Below are 21,863 nucleotides of genomic sequence, written 5' to 3' on the forward strand. Positions count from 1 at the left end.
TCCAGCTCAATTCAAAGATGTTCCATACTTCTGCTGAATGCTGAAATATATGTGATTCATTAAGCTCTCATTCATTATGAAAATAGACTTGAAAATTATATCATTTGTAAATGGAATCATTATGGAAGCAATTTACAAAATATATTAAGCCCTTTCATGATCTTTCTAAAAGAATACCATATACTTTTAAGCACATTGCAGGACAATTATCATTTAAAAATCTTGAGTCTTATTTTTCATTAATTATTTTACGAAGTATTTTCCTCTACAAATATCTAAATTTGAGTATAATTAATACTTGATTCACACTTTACAACAATTTAAAGAATCCATTTAACTATCAACACTGAATACAGTTAAAAACAAAAATTCAATTTTTAATTTGTAATCCATTATTGATGTCAATTTTTTCTCCCATTATAATCTATAAGGAGACATTTGTGGCTTTCAAATTTTAGTTCGTCATCTTTATAGAGAGAATTTTTCCAGGAATACTTGGGTTCAATTCCTGACTGATATATACCTCACTGGATAACTCTGTGCAGCTCATTTTACTTTTCAATGCTCTAGGCACCTTTTTAAAACTAGAAATGATAAAGAAGATGCTGACCTGAACTGGCAGAAGGAATTTCTTTACCTGGAAGCTTCTTCTTCTAATGAAATTATAGGTACAATCTTTATCTCCCATCCTTATAAATGTGTAAGACATAGAAGCAAGGTAATAATACTGCATTAAATAAAATGTTTAATCCTCTTTAGAACTTTAAAATTAGATATCTGTTTGAAATTAAGAAGGGACTCAAAGTAGATTTTATGTCCTTCCTGTGCTGCATAGACTCACAATACTGTCTATTCCTGAGAACATGCCAGTACATGTTTGTTTCCCGGAAAAATAGAGGCCCATTCATTATTCATAGAAGACCTCTGGTACAGTAACACATTCATTCTCTCACAGCTTCATGACTAGGGTTTTGTGAAGCTGGAAGATGTTATTTTTGGAGGATAGTTTACCAATTAAAAGTAAACAGCACTTGATTGCTTAATAGTCTCCTTAACATTAATTGGCTATGACTGCAAATGGACATTGGGAGGGTACTAGTCTCAGTGCTGCCAGACTGCTTTTCTCTATTTAAAATGAACATCTCCAGTGAGGACCCGTCTGGAGATATACCATATTTTCAATTTCCAAGTAAGAATTTTTAAAAACACCTTTTCCTTTTTATCCATGTATTTTATCCATAAATATCAACATTATTAATTGAGAGTTTCATCATTCTGGTATATAATGCAATTTATGATATCTGTTCAATTAATTTACTTCTAATGTGACTGGTTCAGTGATTTTTGACCCAAACTATTTCTTTGGAACTGTTAAACTAAAAAACCTATTTCCTCTATATTACAGGAGTGGAAGACAATTGGATCCCAATTCTGGATCTCTACTGCCTAATTTTTTTTTTCTGGGTAATGAGGCAGAAAAAGATTCCAGTTTTTGAACTGAATAAAAAAAGTAAAATATTCAAAAACAGTTGACTGCCCTGTTGAAGTAAAAAGAATAATTGAGGTCCAACATCCTCAAAGAACTAGTCACAAGCTGCTAATTTGTTGAATTGAACACAGTAGCAATAAAAAAGTTGTGGCCAGAAATTTTAAGTTAAGCCCATATTTATTCATTGCACTTTTGGCATGGAGACAACAAATAGACATGTAAGAATACAAACGAAAGAAAATATTAAGATTTATTTTATGTTCCTGTAAACATAGACCTTACATACACATAAACACACGGAAACATATACATGTACATTTCAGTTTATAATTTATAGCTTAACTCATTGTAATTGATACTATTTTCCTTAATACATAGCTGGAAATTATTAGAAAATTTTATATTACTCATGAATTACAGTAAAAAGTGTATTTGAGTTGAGAGGACTAGAGTTCAAATTCAGTCTCAATGATTTACTAGATGTGTGGCTATTTGTAAACAGCTTCCCATGTTTCAGTTTCCTACCTATAAAATAAGAAACTCAATACCCCTTAAGATCTCTTCCAGCTCTAAAACTATGATTTTATGATTCATATCACACTTTAGAGTCAGAAAATACTTTTTAAAATATTTTATCCTACTAGATCTTTGCAACAATCCCATGAAGTAGGCAATAAAAATATTATCTCCATTTTGTAGAATAGGAAAAAGACATTCAAATTAATTAATTTTTACCTAACATCAGTCATTCAGTCTGGAAGTAATAGACCTAAGAATTGATGCCCTATGCTATTTCAACTTTGTATCCTCATTATATATTAAAAGCTTTAGTAATACATAATATATATATATATATATATATATTCATTCATTCAAAACTTAGAAACCAATATGGATTAGTGCATTTGGAAAGAGAATTCTGGAGTTTCTGTTCTCACTCTGATACTTGCTCTGTATATGACACTGGATAGCCAATCAGTTTCCTCTATAAAATAAAAAGGGTTACTAAATTATATTTATGGAACTTATAAATGTTAACACTAACAAGAACATAAACACATTATTTGGCACCTAGTAGGTGCTGATGTTCACTCTATCATTAGGCTAAGAGATTAAGAAATTATGTCAAACAAATGAGGCAAACTTTTGGAGAAATCACCCAGATTACAAACAAGGCAGTCTATTTGTATTTTCTGTTGAAATGAGGATATATATGAAAGAATGAAAATTTTAAAAAATAATCCCAAGAGAGGCATATTCTAACATATTCACCTCATAATTTTCATAGGCATGTTTTATGAACTGAAAGGAACATATTTCTCTGCTTATTTGTTCTGTTTACTGCCCCCACTAGTGGCTGAGCTGCTTCCTTTGAGTTTTGCTATCCACATAGTCACACATACACAAGAAGCATCCTCATAGTTTGAAGAGATATAAGCTTAGTCATTAGAGAATAGTAAATTAAAAAATGAATTAATGGCTTACACACCAATTATTAAAATAATATTTAATTTCTGTAGTGAGAAAAATTAAAGTTATTGAAATATGATAATGGCACTGACCCATTATAAGAAAAAACACTTTGAGTCTTCTTAGTAGCATTGATGAATTTGTGATGACTTATTTACGTTCTTTTGCCAGTTCCTTCTTATGAATACATTTCCCCAATAATTAGTTAAGTGCCATTGATAGCCAAATAAGAAAAAAACAGAACAGATTTTTGGCCTTGTTAAAATAGCTCTAAATAACTCAAGCTATCAGGTTATAGACATACATTAATGCATCTTAATTGAATTATAAAGCCCAATTCAAAAATAGCAATTTGGAGGAGACAAATTCTACCCATTATAACCATCTTCCTTATACCCAACAAAGTTATCCTAATTCTACTTTTCCTCCATGAATATGATTCTCAGTAAATAGCTACTTATCTTTTAAAACATCTTCCCCTCAACATGTTATCCATGGCTTTTCTGATTGTTTGAAAACATTTATATCTGTGTATGTATGTGCATATGTATACAAATATCTACATACCTCTACATGTGTATATGTATACTTATAAATTGAATTAAATGAAACATCTACTGCACAAAGCTCAAGAAAAGTTACTCTTTAAAGGAAAAGTGTAGAAAAGAAAAATGAAAAAAATATAAATACATTTTTTAAAAATTTAGAAAAATAATTCACATATTTTTATTCAACTCTAGAGTTAACTATTTTTATCCCAATTTATTGTAACTTCTTACCAAGTTATTGATAAATGAAGCCTTTTTAAACTTTGAGGATGCTTAAATTCTACTTTTAAAAGATGAGTCAGATTTTAGAGCAAAGTTATATCTCCCCCTCAGATTTTTAGTGTTATCCCTAAAAGACTGGAATTTTCGTTCTCCACTGTCCCTGGCTCCATCCCAATGCGTTCTCAAAGTTAAGTGCCAGTGATTAATTCTGAAGTTTCATTTAACCAATTAATGTCAATTAACTCTTGTGGCAATGTGGTTAGAAGATAAAGACTTGAAACCTTTATTTGAATGCTTATGACATTCCTTGCCTACACACTTGGACAAAACTAGTCAGAAAAGAAAAAAAAAAAGGCAGAAACTGGCTTGACCTTTTTGAACAGATCCCAATTCTGGCTCTCAACTAATCAACAATCTTTCTCTTCACCACATGGTTAGCAGGCTCGAACCAGTTATGGAATGTCTTGCTATTCCCCAAGTTGAGGAGCAGGGTACTTCCATTACACATAATCAATCATGCTTTTCTGGAAGAGGGTTTCAAACTTTTTCCACATGTGATGGCAACAGGCAGAATACAGTGAGCATGTAGTTTATAGCTCAATTGGTCAGACTTCTATTGCATATAAGAAACATAGTCCAAAATATGAACTAAAAAAATAGAGCATTTTAACCTTATGGTAATGAAAGTTAATTCCAAGAAGCTCATAATATGGGCTTTTATCCACCTGGAAATTTTTAGAAGATTATTAGAAGGTAAACTATTTGAGAGCAGGAACTCTTTCATTTTGTGTTTATATGTCTTGCCTTAGCTATAGGGACTGATTTAACTGATGTAGGTATCTCAAAGGTGAAGTCAATGACACATGGAGGTGCTTTGTAAATGCTCCTTCACTTGAATTATATATTTTTCATTTTGTAACTTTGCTTGAGGGTCAACATGATATTCTGGATAGATATTTAGCCTTGGATTCACAAATGTGTGAATACTTCTGACATACATCTACTGTGTGACCATGGAAAAGTTACTTAATAGCTAACTCCTTATGACAAGGTTTCTTAACCAGGGATCCAGAGATAGATTTCAGGGGTTCCATAAAGTTGGAAAAAATTTAAATTTTATTTCCATGAAACTCTAGGGATTTAAAAGAACATTGTGTGAAAGCATCCATAAGTATCACAAGATTGCCAGAGGTAGTTTAAGTTTAAGAAATTGTTCTAGACTATAAATTAATGAGGAGCTGATTTACATTAATAGTTAGAGTTCCTTATAGGGAACATCCTCCATCAATGAAATCAGATGTCTGTTCTAAATATATTAAATAAGAATAACAAAACAAAAGGAACTTAGTGATCCTGGGTCTGAGAAATTCTTTATTAGAAAAACCCTATTTCTAAAATATTATTATGAGTTCCTCTTTAATAAGACAAAGACAAAATAACAATCCTAGTTGTAGCTATAGGAAATTGCTCCCAGTTAATAGCCTGGTAGAATAAAATCTTGTTATCTCAACATATGATACTTCTATAGTATCTATATGGTCCTGCTCCATATTGAAATGATCAGCCGAGGTTCATCATCACTGAAAGCTTTCAAAACATTAGGCAACTTTCATTGAAAAAAATGGAACATGATTCAGAAATGAAACTCAACAAGATGGGAATAGCAAGTCTGCGTAATATAAGCATGTGAAGTTACTGGTCTTGCCCCTAAATTTACACTTCTCATCTGTCTCAAATTGAAAACTACCCAGAACTCAATGTACTTCCTTTGAAAGAAAGAACATCAGAGCCTTTTCTCTATATGTTTTAAATTTGTGGTTTAGACACACAACCATCCCATGCAAGATTAATATTTGAAGTTCTAACAATTATTACTTACATAAATAGATTGTCTTTTAAAACTAGTTTATACTTTTTATACTTATATTTTACTTATATGTATTTATACTAAGGATGTCTGTATCATACATATATATTTATGCATAAGAATACTGATATACTTCTATGCTTATTGAACTATTTTATTTATATACATATATAGTATATATACATATAATATTGCTTCTATATACAATTTTTATTTATTAATGTAAGGGATTGTTAGAATTTATTTTGTTTTGACTTTTCATTTGTAATGAGAAAACATGAATCTTTATGGAGCCCCTTTCAATCTGTTTCCTCACCTGTAAAATGGGGATAATAAAACCTGCTACTTTCCAAGGTTATGCACAATGCTTTGCGAGCTTTAAAGTACTGTATAAATGCTAGTGTGAATCTGAATTTCAATGAAAACAGTCAATGGACCAAAACTGAGGTTTTTAATAAGGGCTTGTGAGCTGTGATTTGGGTGCCACACTGCAAGTGCTAGGATATCCAAGGAAGAGGCTGGAAACAGGATCTGTAGAGGATCCTGCATAGAGAGAATGGCTAGGCTTCAGGTGGGAGGGATTTAGCATCTCATAACTTCATAAGACAAATTGTTTTGTACAGCAAGCAAAAGTCCATAAAGAAAACTTGGGAAAATGATCAAAGGATGTGAACAGACAATTTTCAAATGACAAAATTAAAGCCATTTATCATCATATGAAAAATGCTCTAAATCATTATTGCTCAGAGAAATGCAAATTAAGACCACTGAAGTACCAATGCACACCTCTTAGATTGGGTAAAATGACAGGAAAAGATAATGATGAAGTTGGAGGGATGTGGGAAAATTGAGACACTAATACATTGTTGGTGGAGTTGTGAACTGATCCCACCATTCTTAAGAATAATATGGAACTATGCCCAAAGGGCTAACAAATTGTGCATACCCTTTGATCTAGCAGTATCTTTATTGAGCCTATATCCTAAAGAGATGTTTACGGAGGGAAAGGGACCTGCATGTGCAAAAAATCTTTGTGCAGCCTCTTATGTAGTGACAAGAAACTGGAAATTCGTGGTATATGAATGTCATGGAATGCTATTGTTCTACACGAAACAATTAATGGGATGATTTCAGAAAGGCTTGGCGAGAATTATATGAAGTGATGCTATGTGAAATGAGCAGGACCAGGAGATCATCGTACATAGTAACAAGATTATACAATGATCAATTCTGATGGGTGTGGCTCTTTTCAACAAAGAGCTGATTCAGGCCATTTCCAATAATGAATGAATGCTATCTGTACCCAGAGAGAGGACTATGGGGACTGAATGTGGATCCCAATATAGCATTTCACCGTTTTTTGTCGTTGTTTGCTTGCATTTTTTTTTCTTTCTCATTTTTCTTCCTTTTTTATCTGATTTTTCTTGTACAGGATAATTGTGGAAATATATAAAGAAATATTGCACATGTTTAACACATTGGATTACTTGTCATCTAGAGGAGGAGATGGGGGAAGAGAAAGAAAAAATTTAGAACACAAGATTTTGCAAAAGTGAATACTGAAAATTATCTCTGCATATGTTTTGAAAATAAGAAAGCTTAAGGTTTTTTTTTGTTTTGTTTTGTTTTGTTTTTTTTAATGAAACTTAAGAATCTCTGCAAGAGAGAGCTCAAAGATTTATTAATTAGTCCAAGGCTGGAAATGAAAATCTTTGGTCAGTCCTAGCCAATTTATTAGCCTAAAAACAGAGACCAGGGTAGCTTCAGTCATCATCATCATCATCATCATCATCATCATCATCATTATCAATAAATAAATTAAAAATGAATAGTGACTCAGAATACAGTTGGTAATTAAATTGTTCCTAAACACAATTTTTAAAGTTATCCTGGGAACATTCCCAGCTGGTCATGTGATAAATGATGCACACTTAAGAGAATTTGCAATAAGGCCTCTTCATATGAGGTAGAATTTATTTGAATGATTTGTAGGATAACACAGAAAAGTAGTGTACAAGAAAGATAGGATGGGTTGCACTTTGCATCACAGCAAAAAGTATTTTGTGTGAGACAACAGATTCATTGACTATCAAAATTCTTTGCCCAAAGGGATTTTATATAGGAAGAGGCAAAATTCTTAAATGCAGTCAATTAGTTAAATGCGTACTATTTACTCTCCTTATAGAAAAGCTTGCAATTATGTGTTGTGAGATTTTTTTCAGGCTGTAGAATGCTTTTATTGACTTGCTACTGGGATAACCAAAAACTAAACTTAATTAAATAATTACAGTTTTAAATTCTCTTGGCTAAACACTGCTATATCAATTAGGCAAAAACCTGAATCAACAGATGGACATCACCCTCCCCCATTCTGAAGGCAAAATAGAGTCTGGCTTCAGAGACTAGAAAGAACATTTGAAAGGCATGAACTACCTCTTGTCCCTTGGAGTTCAGCCTCCCCCCAGGGACCATTAGCAGCCCAGCTGGTTTTCAACTGCCCTAAAGATATAGTTTTAATTGGTTTGTATTTGCATTAGGTGAATTCTTGGAGCTCAATAAATGTTAAACTATCTACTAGGATCTGATGGAGGGAAATCTATGAAAAGAAAATGAGTCATTGTTTTCACCATTACCAACCATCTTTCACCTAAGTTTACCTCTTTTTTTTTCATGTAACTTAGTAACTCACTCAGTGCCCATTTTGGAGGCACCTGGATGCATTAAACTTTTAAAATTTCTGACAGCTTTTTCATTACAATATCTGTTTTCAATAGATTGGTTAATAGTGACATTTAGATTTGTGACAAACTAAGATTTTTGGATACTAAGAAGTCCAGTCTTTCATTTTCAGAACATTTAATTTGAATTGATTTATCCTACTTTGTTCAAAACATATAAAGAAGAAATTAAATTAACAGTGCTTCTCATTCATATATCAGAACAACTACTAAGGCAAGGGATAGCTAAAATTACATGCCTATTTTGCAAGTATTTTCTTTTCGTTTTATAAATGTTTTCATGCAAAAAACATTCTTACTTTATCCTAAAAATTGATTGGTATTTTATAGTTATCTGCTTCTTTTAGAGTAGCAAAGAGAAAAATTAGATATTAATCTGTCTCTGAAATGATTTTCTCATCATTTCCTCTAGTCTTAGAGAAAGAGGGTGTTGTTCCTATTCTTAAAAGCTAGATGTTTCATTGCATCATTTTTCTTTTTGGGGGAGGGGGTACTGGAGAGTGAATTAGAGTGAAGAAATTGGTTTGGGTTTCTCTCTGCTACTAGATACACCTTGATCTTGAGCAAGTCTTCATCTTTGCCTTACTTTCCTTACATATAAAATCAGAAAGAGAATTAAACTAGATAATCCCTAGTTTCCCTTTTGATTCAAGTTCAGATTCTCACCTTATATTTCTTCATCAGCATCTTCTCTTTTTCTCTTCTTCCAAAACAAACAAGTCTCCCTTATGAAAAAAAATCCAGCACTACCCTTCTACTTAAGCTCCTAAATGGTACAATGCAGTGAGTCTAGGATTTTAGTTAGGAAGACCTGAATTTACTAGCTGTTTGACCTTAAGGAAGGCACCTAACCTTAATCAGCCTCAGTTTCTTCATGTGTAAAACTGGGATAATAATAGAATCTACTGTGGAGGGTTATTTTGATGATCAAAAGAAGCAACACATGTAAAGTCTTTTGAAAAGTGAAAATCCCTATGCAATGACTAGCTAATAATATTCTACCTCTTCCTTTCCCTCAATTTTATTTTCAAATTACTCCATGTTCCAATTGCTCTTTCCTTGAATCAAGCTTCTCTCTATTAAGGCACCCTACTGGACAGACTTTCTTTAATGCACTCAGGAATTTTATTTTTTTGAAATTTCAGCTGCAAATTGATACCATCTCACAGTTATTAATTTTTTCTATTCTATTGTTTTGACATACCACAAAATCTGTAGTTTCTTCCTACATGTCCAATAAATTATTTTGTTTCTTTTATCCACTTCTTTTCTTCAAGTCCGTCAACTATAGGTGTCTTCCAGCCTTAGACTTTATAGCCCTATCTTCTTTACTCTTCCTTATTGATCCCCATATTCTCCTGACCTTAATTATGATAGTGACTCAAAATCTCTTGTTGTGTGGTGTCATCCAAACTGTTTTGTATCTAAAGTTGACTCACACTCATTTCTCAAAATAAGTCATTAGTTTCATCTCCTAAAACCAACTCATCATCCCAAATTATCTATTTTGGAGTCAATGTGGTATAATAGAAAGAATGCTGCAATATAAATTTGAAAATCCCAGCATTTTAATTTCTGCTTTCAATACTTTCTAATAATCATGGACAAATTTTACTTTTCTGAGTCTTAGTTTCCTTATTTGAGAAATATATTGAAAATATGTGACATGTAAAAGACACCAGTAATGAAGATCAAAGGGGGTATTGTATATGACATTACTTTAATATAAAACACCACATAAATATATATTTAAAAGACTACTTATAGTGTTATTACTGCAAGGAGTTATTAACAGGCAGCATTACCCCTTCCCATAAAGGCAGGAGACTATGTCTTTTCATCTTCTTATTCCCTTAAATATCTAGTACAATACTTTGCATATCCTAGGCACTCAATTGTTTGTTAAATGTTGATTTGTTAATTTTTCAGCTATTTGGGCTCAAAATTTTGGTATTATTATTGTCACAGAAAGATTGTAGATAAACCACTGGATTTGAAGTCAATATGAGGTAAACTTTGCTTTAGGTACTTACTAGCTACATGACCCTAAAAAAAATTTCCGCTTTTCAGCCTTTTCCCTCAACAATGATATGAGTAGGTTGGACTGAATAATCTATATAACCCCTTCCAACTCAAATTCTATGATCCTATAATGCCTGTAATTTACTTTCTTTATTCAGTGAGTATCAAGTTTCCTTGATTCTTAATTTGAAATGTATCTGTTCCTTTCTCCTTGCTACCATTTTTGTCCACTCCTCATAATCTTAACTGATTGATGCTAATCTGACATTGATATGTAGAATAGATTTAAATTTTCCAAAGACAGATCAATTTTCCTGATCAAGCAGACACTTTTCATGATTTCCTATTTTCCAATGGTACTGAAAACCTGATTACCTATCAGACTTCAAGCAATCCAATATGTTAAACATCAGCATTCACTTTTGTGAAATCTTGTATTCTGATTTTTTTTCTATCTCCCTTTCCTTGTGTCCCTAGACAACAAGCAATCCACTATAGGTTAAATATGTGGAATTTTTCAAAACATATGTCCATATGTTATATTCTGCTAGAAAAATCAGATCAAAAGGGGAAAAAATGAGAAAGAAAAAACAAAAACAAGCAAACAACACCACTACCAAAAAAGGTGAAAATACCATGCTTTGATCTTCATTCAGTCTCCATAGTTTTCTGTACCGATGTGAATAGCTCTTTCCATCACAAAGGTCCAAAAGACCCAAGTCCATCACATTTGATCAGTATACAATTTTGTTGTTGCTGTGTATAATGTTCTCTTGGTTTTTACTCACTTTGCTTAGCACTCAGGCTATTATTTTTGAAAATACAACCATGAAATTCATTGCAGTTTATATGAATAATAAATCTTCAGTGTCACCTACTTAAGTTATTGATAGAAAAATGTAAAATGAATGAAATATCATTGAAACAAATTAAAATATTTTTTCTACAAAATCCTAATTGATCCAAATCAATTGCCATATGATGAGAACACAAGAGTCTAGAAATCATGTAAGGCAGTGAACTACCGATCATGTTGCTGAAATTAAATAAATCTTTCAAAATATAAGCTCACTGACAAAATTTTACAGAGAAATGCAAATAATTATGAATTCTTTTGTCCCATACAACATGAAAAAATAAAAGGAAAGGTTAAAGAAGCTTTGTTAAAGAACCAATAAGAAAAGCAATCTCCCAAACTGAAGGATAAAACTAAATGAAACTAACAAATAGAAAATAGAAAAATGGAAAAGATCTGTAAAGATTGTTTTCTATGATGAACTTAAAAAATAACTAAGAACATTGCAACTAGCACATTTATAATCTAAAATCATAGTTGATGTGCTGCTAGAAGTAATAGAAATGGGTATAAAGAAAACCAGAATTGGAAAAATCATCAGAGTATGTGAAATTCCACGTTCATGGTTACATAATTTGAAGCTTATCAAAGGAATGGATACTTAAGACATTTAAAAGTGAGAGAGTAAAAAGCAACAAAAAGCTTTTATTGTTGTTCAAAAAGGTGGACCACGCAACTGACACATAGGTCTAATTTCTCAGGATACAAAAAAGTTTTATTGGAGTAACATAAATAGTAATCATGACCCTTCTTGGTGCTGGCATGAAGAACAAGTGAGCTTTACAAATGGTATTCCATAGAACATAATTGACTGAAAAATGTAAAGGATACAAAAATCTCACTATGCTTATATGTTTGCAGACTACCAAAAAAACATGACACAATGGAATAAAAGTCTGCTTTTAAAAATTCTTTAAAAGGGCGTCTTCCACGTATATGCCAAAATCAAACTTATCTAAAATATGTAACAGACATAATTTTTTACCTTTTGATTATTATCAAGTCAAGAATTAAAGAAAAGAGGAAAAGTATAGAGACTAAATGAAGCAGACTAAATGAAATTTTTTGCTTTCCTCATACCCTGGAGAGGTGCTTTCTCCTAAATGAGGTCCACAATCACTAAAAAGACTTTGACCTAACTAAGCACAGCATAACAGTGTGAAAATAGGAAAGTAGTAATACCTAGGTTCACTTTATATTTCAGAAATTTATTAGTTATGTGAATTTTAGAGAAACCATTACTAAAAATAAAATGGTGATTATGATAAACATTTATATAGTTATTTACTGATACTTCATTTGCTTACTTAAATAACCCCAGGAGTCAGGGTCTATTATTATCCCCATGTTAAAGATGATAATCAAGATAGGTAGAAATCATATGATTATCTAAGGTTACAAAAGAAGTGTTTATCCGATGCTGGATTTCAACTTACATCTTCCTGACTCCAGATCCAGTGCTCTATCAACTTCTACATTTATTTGTATGAAATCTGTAAAATAAGGAGGTTGGCCTTGATGATTTTTAATATTTCCTCCACTTCTAACTCTCTGATCCTATGTTCTGAAAATGGATAAATAATTCCTATCATCCAGAGTAGACTATGAATTTGAATCGAAAACCCATTGAACCAGTGTATGAAAACTAATATCTTGCACAGCTGTCACAAATTGGCAATGAGTGGGCCTAGAATCCCACAGACTAAATGGATTGGGTGGGATTGCCTTTCAGAATTAGTACAACAATTTTCTTTTCTTTTCTTTTCTTTTTTTATTTAATAGCCTTTTATTTACAGGATATATGCATGGGTAACTTTACAGCATTAACAATTGCCAAACCTCTTGTTCCAATTTTTCACCTTTTACCCCCCCACCCCCTCCCCTAGATGGCAGGATGACCAGTAGATGTTAAATATATTAAAATATAAATTAGATACACAATAAGTATACATGACCAAAACGTTATTTTGATGTACAAAAAGAATCAGACTCTGAAATATTAGTACAACAATTTTCAATGAAAGCTTTCTAAACTTCTTGAAATAAAGACTTACCTTTTTTATTTTTTTAGAACGCCAATAATATTCTGTTTACATTTTATTCTCTGTGAGTCATGGAATATTATAATCTGCTAAGAACCATTATTGAAGATTTCCCAAAGGGCAAGGTAGAGTTGAAGAGTGGGTGTGAACAGATTGCAAAATATTAAAAAAAAAAAAAAAAAAAGGAATTACACAGCAGAAGTAACAAAAATGCCATTAGATAAATAAATGTATGATCCGGGGGAAAAAGATAGTTTGGTAACATAGAAAAAATATTCATGCAGTGTTAAGAAACTGTGAAAAAAAGACCTCTGGCTCACTATATGTAGTATAATTATGGCAAACTATAAATGGTCTCACAAGATGGGTTGACATGGAATGGTTGCAATATTAATCATTAAAGGGAATGGAAACTTGGATGTGATAATGGAACCATTAGTGTAATTTTTAAGTGAGGATTTCAAAGCACTATACCAGCATGACAATATGACTTCATATATGTTGATAAAGGTAAAATTATCTCAAATTAATAAATGAAGTAACTAAAAAGAAAAAAAAAACTTAGCTTTTTTCTATTAGAGTCATTGAAAATGGCCCTATATTTCCTCATATAATTCAATAGGTTAGCTTTTCTGCACCTTGATATTAAACTTTGACGTTTTAAAAATGATCTGGATACTATTTAGGTCATTAACACAGAGGTGACATATTTATTATATAATGTATATTATGTTATTAATATATTTGAATAATAGTTTAATTACTGGAGCAAATTAAACTAATAAAGTTGTGCAAAAGAAATCATATAATCACCGAACTGTCCATATTTGAGATAGTGGGAAGCAAATCAAATTAAAAATAGAAAAACTCAAATGCAAGTTCAAAATTTCATTAGTTTGCTGCAAATTGGGGAAGTATCTTCACTTCCCTAAATTTCAATTCCCTTCTTTCCAAAAGAAGGTAGATTGGATTAGATATCTTCTAAGGACCATTCACATTCTACATTCTATTATTTTATTATTCTAACTAGTTCAACTTCTTCATATTTCAGACAAGGGTATATCAGGGAAATTAGGACATGTCACATGTTTCAGCCACAGAATTTTTTTAAAAGTAAATTCAGATATAAGATTCTGTATATGCATTATGTGTCTTCCAACATTAGGTGGTACAGTGGATAGAGCATGGAGCTTAGAATCAGGAAGGCTCCCCTAGGAAAATCATTTAACCCAGCTTGCCTGAGTTCCTCATCTGTAAAATAAGCTGGAGAAGAAAAGGGAAAACCCCTCCAGTATCTTTGCTAAGAAAATACCAAAATTATGTCATCAAATGACTTAATGGCAAATTTCCAAATATTAAATCATATTTATAAATCATGGGATCCATTTTGGAGAACTAAATCAAAAAGGTCTTAGCCATTAGGAAGGAGGTAAACCAAAAAACAATGAGGATGATGATGGTGGTGGTAAGGATGATGATGATCTGAATGACTCACAGTCATTAGCAACATCAGCAAAACATTATTTGCTATGTCATTGTATGTATTGATTTTGTAGACGAACTCCAAAGATTCAAGTTTTTACTAGAAATTTTTGGTGTACAATCATAATAACCTACATATTGTTCCATAAGTAAGTCTGTCTTACCTTAAAATTTCATTATTTTGTCAGTTTAAATAGAAGCAATCATTTTTGCATCAAAACTCCAAAATATCATAGCTTCATCTGTTTTAGAGACTACTGACTTACACAGTTCTTTTTAGGAAATTCAAGTTGCCCATTAGTTGAATAATGTCAGTGGAAATTGTGATAAAATGAACTTTCCTTCTAATCTCTTCTTACAGTTTTTTGGGAATAAAAAGGAATAGTAAAGGAAGAGAGAGGATAACTTTTTCATTCAGGAAATCTATTGCAAAATTGAAGGAAAATGAAAGGTCTGTATGTGAGAACATCTGGAGAAAGCAACGACCTTTTAAAATCATCCATTACCCACTCTTTATACTTTCCTTTGCCTTGGGCTTACCATGGGCTCCTTCTTCCCCTTTGCTCTCAGAGTTCCCTTGGCACCTTGGAAATCTATTTATGCGGATTGCTAAACTAAAGCTACCCACAAAACTTCAAGAAAAGAGAAAATTTTAAGTAAAGGACCAAAAATGGTAAGACAGATTGTTCCCTTGTCAAGTTCCCTTGGGGTTCTGCTGCCTGTGATAGAAAAAAAAAAAAAAAAAGAAAAGAAAATTATCACTTAAGAAGATTGCTCTCTTCCAGAACAGCGTTTGCCTTAAAATGTACATTTCCTCCTCTTCCTAAATCAGGACCACACACACACACACACACAAAAAAAAAAAAACCAAAATTAATCTGCATTCTGACCTCTATACATGCAAAAATGGAGTTTTGCATAACAGTGTATATACTAGAACGATTCTCCATCTTCTGGTCCTTTAGTTTACCAGTTTCAACTCTTCCCAGTTTCTCTATAATATTTAATTCTTTCAACTAAGGTAGGAATTAGGAGCAGGGTCGGGAATGGTAAGAAAAGTGTACCAGGGTATGATAGATTCAGGCACGTTTCGTTTAAGCTCTTTGCCAAGTGAAGAAATCCACTCCAGGTTTTTCCTTCCGCTCGGCCTCTGTATTCCGGCTATGCAATGTGTAGCACGTTTCTCTCTCTCTCCTCTCTCTCGCCTTCTTTCTCCCTCCCTCTCTCACACAGTGTCTCCAGGATTTCTCTCTTCCTATTTCAGGAGGGCTCTCACAGACTCGGGCAGCCTGTGCGAAGCTGAGCTTCCCCTGGATCCTGTATATACACAACACATACTCACACGCACTCACACCAACAAGAACTATACGCACCGCGCACAGACCCGCTCATTCCAGTCTCTCCATCCTCCCCTCACGCCAAGGCAACGCGCGGTTCCCACCTTCACTCTCTCACGGGCAAAGCCGGCTCGTGGGGAGTCCGGATTTCTGCCTCTCGAGAACTCGGATCGCAGCTTCGAACCCCTTATGCCTTTTCCCCCCCTCTCCCTTTTTTTCTTTTGGTTTTGGGGGATAGAAGAAAAAGGCGACTGCTTTCCCAGACAGCCTTGGTTGGCTGGCTTGCCATCTTCCATCTGGCTTATAAAAGTTTGCTGAGAGCAGTGCAAGAGGTCTGGGTTGCTCATCCCCTCCGCTGGCGGCGGGGGGTGGGGGTGGGCAAGGGGATAGGGAGGTGGGGGGAGGGCACTGCTAGCTCCGGAGGCATCCCGACGTTTGGGACAAGGTGAAGACGCTGCCGGACCTGGGATTTTATTTACTGAGCTGGATTTGCATGCTACACCATGCCTTCTCGGATCGGGGCTCTGCTTTTCTTTTTCACCGGGCTGCTGCTATCACTTTCAGTCGAGGCGGATGTTAAAGCTCGTAGCTGCAGTGAGGTCAGGCAAGCTTACAGTGCCAAAGGATTCAGCCTGGTCAATATACCCTACCAGGAAATAGCAGGTAAGTGCTGGCGGGGAAAGGGGGCAAAGGAAGCTTGGAAGGGGGCTGGGGCCAGCCGGCGCGATCCTGTCCCTGGTCCCTGTTCTCCCTTCCTTCTCCCCTGTTGCTGAGTTGAAAGTGTTCACTTTCTGCTGAGCCTTTTTCCTCCCGCACTCCCGGAGCCCCATAAAGGCGGCGGGGCTGCTCCTTCTAGTTAGTTGGGTCTCTAAGCTACCTCATTGTGTGCACATGCTCCCGAGTCTCACCCCGCACCCCGCACCCCGCATCCCCTCCCTACCCCCTTCCACTCTCTTCTCCCCGCTCTTTCTTTATTGTTGGTTATCTTCAGGCGCGAGCCAGGGGACGAGTGCGCGGTGGCAAGAAGAAGGATGTCAGTCACATTTCTCTGGGGGCGGAGGCCAAACCCGAGCGACTGCCGCGCCAGACAGGGAGCTGAACTAGCACCTTGGAGTCCGGGCTTCCTTCGCCCGGGCAAACTTATTAGAACTACTGCTGCTGCTGCTAGTGCTGCTTTGCAGGAACCACAGTCTCGGTGGCGCCTTTCCCTGCTCCTAGGTCTCCGCGATGCCTGGGATTGGGGCCGAGGAAAGATGCACAAGGTCTACCCTCAATCCTCATACTCTTTCCCTACCTTCTATACACATGTATCACTGCTTTTTTTTCCCTCAGAGAGGGGAGCAGAGAGATTGCTGGACCGGGGTGCAGGAGAGGTAGGGTTGAGAAAGAGCGTACTCGCTGTTCTCCTGGCAGAGAGTGGAATGTTGTCCACTAGGGATTCCCGGCGCCCAGCCCCCCGAGACTGCCGGATGTCTGCAGTTTGGGGTTTCATTTTTTTGGGGGGGGGAGATTTCTTAATGGAGTATCTGTTTCAGATCTTGGGCGGGATTTTGCCTGAATGTTTCTTTATGTTTTCTCCGATTGCGGTTGGTCGTTCGTGGTTAGGAAACACCCCAGCCACCCTCAGACCTGGCTCCGCACTGTAACGTGGGCACTCTGTCTTTCCTTGCTTTCCAACATGTAGGAAAAGAGAGCGAACTTGCTGTTGTGGGCAGCTGCAGTTTTTGTTTTTGTTTTTGTTTTTTTTCAGTGGGGGAGAGGTGTAGCTTTCCGCCTCCCTTCAGAACCAGTCTCCCTGCCTTGTAGATATCTCCACTGGGAGCTTGTTTATATCCCCTGTCTCTTTACAGAGCTATGTGTAACACATAGGTTCAGACAACTTGATCTGCATGCGTGCGTGTATTTTCCGGCTCTTAGCTCCAACCAAATCCGTGCATCTCCGGGGCTCAGTGAATGAAACGTGTCGGGGAGAGATAATCCTTTGGCTGGGAACAGAGCTGAGAGGGAGAAAAAAGAGGGAGAGGCCAGGAGATGCTTGGGGAGGTGCAGTGGAGGCGCGGGCTGCTCAAATTGGTCAACTCTAGTCCTCAGTGACCTCGAGAGGGAGAATGAGGGAAGCTTTGATACTTGGCCAACGGCCTCTCCTAGTTTTACACACCAAAAACTGGGCGACTACGAGAACTCAATTTCAAATTGCTCATTTGAAAAGAGGGAAAACTCTCCTGTTTTCATTCCTCTTACGACTGATTGATAGCCTGTTATGGTTTTCATAGATTTAGTTGAATGAACGTTTCAGCCTCTCACCTAAATGAGCAAATTTATGCCAATTTCAGCACTTCAAAAAGGTGCCAATACATCAAGCTTGAAGCCTTGGTTCCTTATACAGAGTAAGCCTTTACTAATTCAAAGCTAGAACTCAGGAGGCTGCTTTCTAATTCCCAGTCACTCCTTCACTCTTCCCTAGAACCCCTAATTTGTTAATGAATGAATGGAAAGCTACAGTCCTCCTGAGTCCCAGCTCCTTAAGTTTCTTAGTTCTACTTTCCTTTTGTTTACTGTTATTTCATTCTTTTTAATTAATTGATAAGAATCAGTTTATTTTCCCCATTTAAATCACAGGGAATTCAAACTTTTAAGACTTGAAACATTTATATCTCTTCTAAGAACTTTTCCCATCTAGTTATGATTTTCCTAACTATGTTTTATACATAGATTTCTGCATGTGAATTGAGAACATCATGTTTTCAAAGATGTTCTAGGATTTAAAAACTGCTTCTGTGTCCTGAAGTGGATAATGAGAGACTGAGGGATTCAGGAATGCAGTTCATTCCCATCAGAATGCAAATCTACTTAACAGTAGTAGAGAACGGATTAACAGAGTCAATAATTCCCATAGCCATCCTTAACCAAGTGGAATGTTGAAAACTTCCAGTGGTTAATATAAATAAATCAGTAAATTGTTAACACCAAAGGTTTCTTTTTTAGGTTTTCCATCTCTTTACAGTTACTTTTGCTAATTGGCCATGGGTTTCTAGAATGTGTATTCTTGTTAAACTCTCAAACTTTCTAGGACTCTAAGTGCATTGTTGATCTCCCCCCCCCCCCCCCCCTTAAAGCTGCTGTCCTTTGATGATAGTGGACATAATCACCAGGTCATTGTAGGGTCAGAGGCACATTTGATAAGAAAATAAATGCATGGAAAATAACTGCATTTTAAGGTCATTTCTTTTACATGTTGTAGAATGCTTTTATAATAATTACTTAGGAAAGATGGCCTATTATTAAATGGACACAGGTTCTTTGTTGCCAGATTCAGTTTTATAAGCCCTTGGAGATTGTTCTCTTAAAAAAAAAAAAAAAAAAAAAAAAAAAAAAAAACTTTTTTCTTTTTCTCATTTGAATATTAATGGTTTCTTTAGTGGAACAATGTATGCATTATAATACTAATATCAGGCACATTGAATGGAGTCCCTGTCATTTTAGATATTTCAGTATCTGTCTCTAAAAAAATGTAGATAGTTTGCGTAGTAATATAGCAGAGAAGTAATAAATCCATTACCTATGGTTATTTTGACATTTATGAAAGTTTCACATAGAATTCACAATTTTAAAATAGTGTTGCCCTTTTCTCTCTGCAGCATGAGGATTTTCTTCAAACTAAACAGATGAGGGATAGTGTTGGATAGTGTAACAAGTTATACTTTCATAGAACCTTTGGCACAGAGAAGACATACAGGGATAAATGTATCTTATTCATCTTCATCCAGGATAACAGTTAAATCACCTATGATGAATTAGAATCCATTCCTTTTTTAGGCTTTTAGGCTAGAATTGAGTCTACATCTAAAATTAAACCATTCATAATTCTCTAATTTTCTTGTCTAATCTTTAGGGAAATTGTCATCTTGTTGAACCCAGATTCTTCAGCTTTCCATATACTTTTCTCAAAGTTTTCTTCCACCCTATCTCCTTCAACACTTTAAATAACTATATTTTCTATATTGGCTTTATTTTTCAACCCATTTATCATTTTGGAAGTTCTAATTTGACCCCTTTTTAATAATGGAACCCAAATTGACAATAAGAATCTGCAAAGTTCTGTTTATATTATCACTGTCATATGTTATTTTGGGTTTCTTAGTCTGTGATTTTAGGCTTCTCAGTATCAAAAATTTTGATTGTTGAGTTGTCTCCTCCCTTCCCCTCCTTCAACAGTACTCTGTTTCTGTCTCATGGTCATCTAATGCAGTTTGTGGGCTATTTTTTTGTGGTAATATGTATGCATATCTAATTTATCATTTTGTCTCCCATAGCATAGTCCCCTAAGTAGTTAAGAACATAATAAATATTTGCTGAATTAATAATACGTAATCAATTGCTCCTTACCTTGTTTTTGTCCACTTTATTATTCTTTATTATTCTTATTATCTTGCACTTGGGCCTTTTTGGCCACTTCTTTATTTATCAAGATAACTATTAATGCTGAGTTTATCTTCCAAGGTATAACCACAGATTGACTCCAAATGCTTCAGTTGTCCATTTTCCTCATTCTTACATGATCTAAATGTGTGCCATGAAAAAGAGATCAAAAGCCTCAATAGATAAAGCCAAGTAGTATGCATCTGTGGCTTTTCTTTAATCTATTGGCTTTTTCCATTTGTTAAAGGATTTTGGATTAGTCTGATATAATTTATTCTTTAGGAAGTGATATAAAAAGTTGAGAGGAGAGAGGAAGAGCTCATTTCATAGAGCTGCACAAAATGGACAAATTTTGAGTTATTTCTCTGCTTCAAGTTGTCCCTTCCCAACTAAGTTCTTACTTCCTATCCTACCTTTCCCCTTTCTTTTAAGACTCAACGATACAAGCATTCATCACTTATGGTTTTGAGTGTCATATGTTATTAACCTGCCCCTCTCAGAGTATTCTTATCAAATATATCTATATTTACATAGATATATAGCTGGATCTTTCTATCTATAGGTCTATCTTTATATCTCTTTTTAGGTTGTTTGCAAATGGCATCTTATTTGATGCTTTGGCTTTGATGATATTTGTACAACAAATATATACTTCCTGAGTAATTTGTCCTATGTTATATTTTCCTGAATGAAACACTTATTTCACAACTTTTATTTAACAGAGACCCTTTAAAGATAACTATGTCCTTGAAAGATCTCATTTTAAGATAAACAGACATAGAAACAGTAATTTGTGAATAAACATAAGTATATATACACATGTATTTGTGTGTATATATATATATATCCTTATTTATTCAATAAATAGTGAAATGTATAAAATTGAAGGAATTGTTTATAGCATAAAAGTTTTAATAACATAGTTTAATTTTCATTTAAGCTCACAGAATTGCTATCTACAAAGTTGACTTTTTTTCCCCCTCTCTCCTTAAAACACATCTTATCTCAGAAGAGTTCTAGCAGCTCAGCAAGGGTAATAGTAGCTGCAATTTTGAATTTATTTCACAATTTAACTGAAATTTAAAACTAGTTTTGACCTGATTAGATTTTTAAAAGTTTTTAGGCCTACATTTTGCTATTAGATAACTTTATTCAATTCTCAATTCATAGAGTTCACACTAATTTGCATGTTCACTGTAATAGACATTATCCCATTGGATGAGGTCTTAGTAGAAGCGTATAGATATTCAAAAGGTTTTAGAGATCTTGTATAAGATTCTGTTTTGAAAATTAATAAATAAAGCAATAATTCTTTACTTTTTATACATCTTATCTTTTTCATCTTGTTTTTTTTTTTCCTTTTTGTCTAAT

The 21,863-nt window shown here is 34.5% G+C and overlaps 1 protein-coding gene across 2 annotated transcripts in view; it reads left to right on the top strand.

Annotated features, from left to right (window-relative positions):
• The first annotated feature begins 15,960 nt into the window (after nt 1-15,960).
• Nucleotides 15,961-21,863, top strand: part of GPC6 (glypican 6) — a 1,223,594-nt gene continuing 1,217,691 nt past the window's right edge. Inside the window, exon 1 of one of the 2 annotated variants that reach the window (XM_031963620.1) lies at nt 15,961-16,736. In XM_031963620.1, the coding sequence (XP_031819480.1) occupies nt 16,577-16,736 (160 nt within the window). In that variant the 5' untranslated portion in view covers nt 15,961-16,576. The remainder of the gene's footprint in view (nt 16,737-21,863) is intronic. The other variant, XM_031963621.1, reaches the window with a different exon arrangement.

The sequence above is a fragment of the Sarcophilus harrisii genome, chromosome 3 (assembly GCF_902635505.1).
Source record: "Sarcophilus harrisii chromosome 3, mSarHar1.11, whole genome shotgun sequence".
Lineage (NCBI taxonomy): Eukaryota > Metazoa > Chordata > Mammalia > Dasyuromorphia > Dasyuridae > Sarcophilus > Sarcophilus harrisii.